The sequence below is a fragment of the Dermochelys coriacea genome, chromosome 15 (genome assembly GCF_009764565.3).
Source record: "Dermochelys coriacea isolate rDerCor1 chromosome 15, rDerCor1.pri.v4, whole genome shotgun sequence".
NCBI classification, from domain to species: Eukaryota; Metazoa; Chordata; order Testudines; family Dermochelyidae; genus Dermochelys; species Dermochelys coriacea.
This window is the reverse complement of record NC_050082.1, coordinates 28,556,464-28,563,085: the sequence shown is the minus strand read 5'-3', so window position 1 is coordinate 28,563,085 and position 6,622 is coordinate 28,556,464. Positions and strand designations below refer to the sequence as shown.

The following is a 6,622-nucleotide window of genomic DNA, read 5'->3' as shown; positions in this document are numbered from 1 at the left end:
TCCACATTAATAGGAGGGACCGAAACTTGGTAGACCCTACCTGTTACATGTGACCTAGTGTTGAAAGGTCCCTCTCTGTCACATTTGGTGCCCCTTATTTAAACTACTGCATAGGCTGATGGTGAAAGTGGTACTTGAACTGAAAAATCAGTATATTGGGCCTGCCTATTCCTAACAGCTTATGAATGTACTGCCTTCTAGTGGCCATTACCTGCTCTTTCAGTTTAGTTTTCAGTTGTTAAATGCCACAGGATGAAACAGGGGTGTTTTTAAAGTAGCCTTTAAACAGATACGTCCCAAGTTTTGAAGTGCTAGGCACCCGAACTGCAGGGTGGATGCACATGAATGCCCTAAAGAGTCAGAGTGAAATGGACTTCCAACACAACTGTACCCAACAGGAATTGTCAAACTGTTTATACAGGAAATTGCAGATCAGTTTTATTGCATATGCTGTACATAGTATATTAAACATTTAGATCAAGGCAAAACACTTTCCAATATAACCCATCTCTGTACAAAACTTTAAGCAAAACTATACATTTAGTCTATGCATTTTAGCCCTTCCAACATTTGAAATTCCAGGATTTTCATTGCTGAAAACTCAACTGTCACACTCAGAACTCTGTCTCCCTCACCTGTATACTTAAATATGAAGTCATCTCTGCTGAAATAAGCTCAAAATTCCAGTAATTAGAGCACCACAATGGTGGCTTAATACACGTGGAACAGTAAAACATTGTGCGTCTCTTATGTGCGTATCTTACAGCTTCATTTACTACTGCACTGGTTCTCATCTCAACTAATTGCACTGTAAATTTAAGTGGAATGAGAGCAAGCTTTACAGTCTCACACAGTTTTAGGCTTTGGCTGCTTTCTTCTCTGGCTCTTCTTTCTTAGGATTCTGTTTCAACTTGTAATCTGCCAGAGCAGCCTTGATTGCATCTTCAGCTAGCACTGAAAAGCAAAAGAGAACAAGCACTTTGAAACCTGTTTGTAAATAAGGGGGTGTTGTGGGGAAATATCCACTTTCTTAAAAAAAAAACTTGGGGTGGGGAAAGGGAGACACTGCATCAGATACACTAAGACTATACAGCAGGGACACTAGTACAATAGAGAAGGCTAGATCTTCTTGCAGGTCACAACTGAGATACATGAGAAGTGTTTCTACAGCAAAGCTTGCCCTGGCTCCTGCCTGCACTATTCCCTAGTTAAGGAAATGTTCTTCATTTTCTGAGGAATTAAACTGAAGTTTTAGACAGACACTCCTCTCTCCCCCAGTTGCCAACCAACTGCACATGTATCTCATTCAACATCCTTAATCTGTGTTATGTTTCCTTCAAGGGAGCCAACAAAGGAGTTTTTTTTAAAACAGAGCCCATGCCACCTTTTCTTCTGATGCTGGTATGGCAAAGCAATGTCAACTCTGGTTGTCATTTGTTTCTGAACTTACACTTACATTGAGGGGGAAGGGGTACTGAATCTTTCTAGTCCATGACTAATATTTTGGAGAAAGGAAAAACTGGTCAGACAAGACTCCTTCTGATTAAATGCTCAGGTTTCAATTTTGGCTCTTCACTAGTTCTCTAGTCACCAGAGACTCCTCTAGATGAAAGAGCTGGTTTCTAACGTAAAAATAAAAGCAGAATGTCTTCTAGGCCTTCATGGAACGTCCTAAAGCAGCCAAACCCTGATTTGTTTCTTTTGCAGGTCACCTTTAAAAAGAGATTAGAACTGGGCACTTGACTTGGGAGAACTTATGGTAGACTCAAAAGAGAGGTAACACTATGTACATCCTGATGCACCCATGTAAGTCCTCTGCAAATACCTAGAAACCTCAATAATAAGAGCTAGAGTCAAATTGCAGTAAGTTGTACCATGTTTCCGGACTGTGTCAGACAACAGATTTTAATTTTTAGAATAGTTCAGTGTTTAAACAACCTGTATTTAACTTGTGACTTACTAGAACAGTGTAGCTTAACTGGAGGAAGGCAAAGTTCTTTAGCAATATCAGTATTTCTGATCTTCAAGGCTTCATCAACCTGAAATTTATAAACCTGTTAATATAATATTGACTGCTTGTCACCAAACACCCAGCCATCTGAGGTAGTGTACATACCCCACAGATATGTGAAAGGGGTGTTTTGAGGACTAGTCTTCAGGATGGGGGTTCAGAGAAATTTAGGAAGAATTATTTCGTTATACTCCATGATAGTGCAAAAGTATATTAAAGGATTGTGTATAACAAATTTTGACACAACCACTCCTGTCAACATCTTTCCCATTCTCCTTCCATCCCAAAATACCAGATTTAGGAAAAAGGTTTTCAAATGAACAGTCGCAGATGACAGAGGTCAATGCACATAGTGTTCTAGGATGTGACCCTAGAAGGAACCTATATTGGCAGTTTGTGCATTTACATCTGTACAGCACTGTGTGTATACGACTGACAACTTGATGTTTTAGACTGATGGGAAAAGGATAGGTAGAAACCTAAACAATCTCACAAGAGCTTCTTATTTGTTGGAAGAAGTCATGGTGCTTGTGCGGAAGAGAATATACATAAATGTAAGCCATAGCCATTCTGAAAATCATCAAGCTACCCAAGATAGATCTACCTTTCCAGAAATGGAACTTAATCTCCCTCATTCTAGAAAAAAAATTCACACTAAGTGTAAACTCCATACTATGCTTTTCAGACTACTGTTCCACATATGGTTTCTGATAATGGGTGGTGTAGCATTAATAGCAACCTCTAGAGACTGCTGCCAGCTCCTGTGTAATATGCTCTTTCATAGATGTGAAGTCAGTTTTACCGTTTTTCCTTTAATCCATTCTGTGGCCAATGAGCTTGAGGCAATTGCTGATCCACAGCCAAATGTTTTGAATCTTGCATCAATAATTTTTCCATTTTTATCCACTTCAACCTGCAAGAGTTTCAATGACGTCAGTTCCGTTTATATCACATTCTTGTATTCATAACACTGAAGAGGACTCAACTGGATAACTGTTTAATTTGAGCCTAGTCACATAGAAGTCAGGGGCAAGATTCCCTTCTCATTTCTGTCCAGTGAAGCAGGATAGGTAGGGCCTATGACTGAGGCAAGGAATGTTGTAAAACATTTACATTTTAGTTCTAGAAATAGGAAGTCATTTTACTAATGGTTTAAGCCTGCCATTACTGGTAGTCTTCAGATAACATAATCCACTTAAAATGTACTTAGTTGCAAAAGGCGATTTAAAAGCAGTCTGCAGGTCTGACACCTACCCCTGAACCCTTCTTTTATTCTTTGGTTTTACCAGAAGATTTTCCTTTTTTAATTTTTTCCCCCTGCCTTATGTTGTGTGAAGAACCCACAAAAACAACAATGGGGAAAAACGACAATATATGGGAAACAGTGAACATTCACAAAGTGCCATCAGATGCATAAACAAAACAGAAACCTCTCTTTAGCATAAGGTACCACTTGTAATACCATTAGATAAGAATTCTCTGACAGAAGAGTCATGTTTAGGTGACTTCCATTTAAGACTAAAGCTCATATTCCATAGCTTTCCATTTTGTAATGTTACTTTATCTCATCAGCTATTCTTTCTTGCAAACAACTTATGATTGTCAACATAATCAGTGTGGTCAATCCATAATATTAATTATACTAGAATTCTCTCTGTGACTGGAGCTATAAATATATACAGCTTAACTTCAAGTCACTAGATAACAAAATTAGCATTTTTTTTTAGCCAAACGGAAATAAGCAGGACATCATTATGTATGTGAAAGCTCACCTGTAGTTTCATCACATCTCCACAGGCAGGAGCACCCACTAATCCAGTGCCAACGTTCGTTGCACTCTTATCAAGAGAGCCCACGTTTCTAGGATTCTCATAGTGATCCACCACCTACAAGGGAATTTTATCTGCAATGACTTATGGTGTCTGGGGTCCCCAGCTGGGAAAGTGCTCATACAGCCGGTGTGGTTTAAAACATGCATCAGTCAAAGCCCAGCGCATGACAAGACATGCGGCTGATAACCCCCACAGCTGACCCATGCTCAAGGACAGGGGCTCTCAGCCAGTGCATGGGGGGTTCATAAGCATCCTTGTCCCCCAAAAGCCAGACCCCTTAGTCTCCCACACCATGGTCCCCATACAAATCCCAGGATCCCAGCCCCTTCCTCCTCCCCCCACCACCGCTGCCGCTCCCCCTGCTCCAGCCCCTTCCTCCTCCCCCCCCGCTGCTGCTCCCCCTGCCCCAGCCCCTTCCTCCCCCCACCACCGCTGCCGCTCCCCCTCCCCCAACCCCTTCCTCCTCCCCCCACCACCGCTGCCGCTCCCCCCTCCCCCAGCCCCTTCCTCCTCCCCCCACCACCGCTGCCGCTCCCCCCTCCCCCAGCCCCTTCCTCCTCCCCCCACCACCGCTGCCGCTCCCCCCTCCCCAGCCCCTTCCTCCTCCCCCCACCACCGCTGCCGCTCCCCCAGCCCCTTCCTCCTCCCCCCACCACCGCTGCCGCTCCCCCAGCCCCTTCCTCCTCCCCCCACCACCGCTGCCGCTCCCCCAGCCCCTTCCTCCTCCCCCCACCACCGCTGCCGCTCCCCCAGCCCCTTCCTCCTCCCCCCCACCACCGCTGCCGCTCCCCCCTCCCCCAGCCCCTTCCTCCTCCCCCCACCACCGCTGCCGCTCCCCCCTCCCCCAGCCCCTTCCTCCTCCCCCACCACCGCTGCCGCTCCCCCCTCCCCCAGCCCCTTCCTCCTCCCCCACCACCGCTGCCGCTCCCCCCTCCCCCAGCCCCTTCCTCCTCCCCCCACCACCGCTGCCGCTCCCCCCTCCCCCAGCCCCTTCCTCCTCCCCCCACCACCGCTGCCGCTCCCCCCTCCCCCAGCCCCTTCCTCCTCCCCCCACCACCGCTGCCGCTCCCCCCTCCCCAGCCCCTTCCTCCTCCCCCCACCACCGCTGCCGCTCCCCCCTCCCCCAGCCCCTTCCTCCTCCCCCCCCGCTGCCGCTCCCCCCTCCCCCAGCCCCTTCCTCCTCCCCCCCCGCTGCCGCTCCCCCCTCCCCCAGCCCCTTCCTCCTCCCCCCCCGCTGCCGCTCCCCCCTCCCCCAGCCCCTTCCTCCTCCCCCCCCCGCTGCCGCTCCCCCCTCCCCCAGCCCCTTCCTCCTCCCCCCCGCTGCTGCTCCCCCTGCCCCAGCCCCTTCCTCCTCCCCCCCCCGCTGCTGCTCCCCCCTCCCCCAGCCCCTTCCTCCTCCCCCCCCCGCTGCTGCTCCCCCCTCCCCCAGCCCCTTCCTCCTCCCCCCCCGCTGCTGCTCCCCCCTCCCCCAGCCCCTTCCTCCTCCCCCCCCCGCTGCTGCTCCCCCCTCCCCCAGCCCCTTCCTCCTCCCCCCCGCTGCTGCTCCCACCGACCTTCTTGTGATACCCCGCGGTGGGGCCCGCCAGCCCCACGGGCCCGGGTCTCAGCAGCGCAGCGGCGGTAGCAGCCCGGCCCCTCGCCGCCCACAGCGCCGCCATCTTCTCGTCACGGGACAGCGCGAGATACCCCCGCAAGCCCGCGCACTGTTAGGCGAGCGTTACGTCACGCCCCGCCCCACGTGACCGAACACGTGCACTGGCGCCGCCCCCTCGCGAGGCGCGCGCACAGGCATGCCCCGAGGGCGCAGCCCGGGCCCGGGCCCCGCCCTGCGGCGCCGCCTTGTGGTGCTGCGCGGCGCCGGCGTTTGCAGCCCGGAGCCTGGGACGTGGCCCCTCCACGGCTGCTCGGGGCCTGGCTGCCCCGCGGGGGGGTTCTGTGCATTGCCCGGGGCTAGGTTCGAGCCGTGCGCGACCCACCCCAAAGCCCGCAAGAGGTAAATCCGGGCACAAACCGAGGGCTCCGCAGGGTTCCCCCGCTGACAGCGCTGTACCCACCTAGCCACCGTCTTCAAAACCCCCACTTCCACCTGCGAGTTATCCCTTTGTGCCCTCCAGGCTTGATTACTACTGCAATGCACTATAGCCTCAGTCCACCAAAGAGCGATGCATGTAGGGAGACCAGATGTCCTGATTTTATAGGGACAGTCCCGATGTTGGAGGGCTTTGTCTTATGTAGGTGCCTATGACCCTCCACCCCCTGTCCCGATTTTTCACACTTGCTGACTGGTCACCCTAGATGCATGTAAATTAGGGATGTATTTGGTGGATAGAGGACTATATTTAGGACTGAAGCCACAAACCCTGCAAAAGCTCCAGTTGGTACAAATGCTAACATTTATCCGGTACCTGTTTTTGGCACTGCCTCCCGGATTACTTCGGAGCTCAATTCAAAGTCTCTGTCCTCATGTTCAGAACCCTCTACAGGACTCACCCTAACAACTGCCCGACAGAGGATTGCCTCTCATGCTGTTTATCCCAAGCCTGCATTTGTCCCCCCTGAATTTGCTTTAAAGGGTTGCAGTTTGACACCTAGCTAGTGATGATTCACTATCAGAAAGCTTTCAGAGTAGCAGCCGTGTTAGTCTATTCGCAAAAAGAAAAGGAGGACTTGTGGCACCTTAGAGACTAACAAATTTATTAGAGCATAAGCTTTCGTGAGCTACATCGGATGCATCCGATGAAGTGAGCTGTAGCTCACGAAAGCTTAGGCTCTAATAAAT

At 50.4% G+C, this 6,622-nt stretch overlaps 1 protein-coding gene across 1 annotated transcript; it reads right to left on the bottom strand.

Moving 5' to 3' along the window:
- Positions 1 to 412: 412 nt before the first annotated feature.
- Positions 413 to 5,584, bottom strand: ISCU (iron-sulfur cluster assembly enzyme). The gene is made up of 5 exons (XM_038374015.1): positions 5,397 to 5,584; positions 3,784 to 3,897; positions 2,814 to 2,924; positions 1,961 to 2,039; positions 413 to 954 (listed from the first exon to the last, which is right to left on the bottom strand). The coding sequence occupies exons 1-5, from the start codon at positions 5,499 to 5,501 to the stop codon at positions 857 to 859; spliced, it is 507 nt and encodes a 168-aa protein (XP_038229943.1). The 5' UTR covers positions 5,502 to 5,584; the 3' UTR covers positions 413 to 856.
- Positions 5,585 to 6,622: the final 1,038 nt, after the last annotated feature.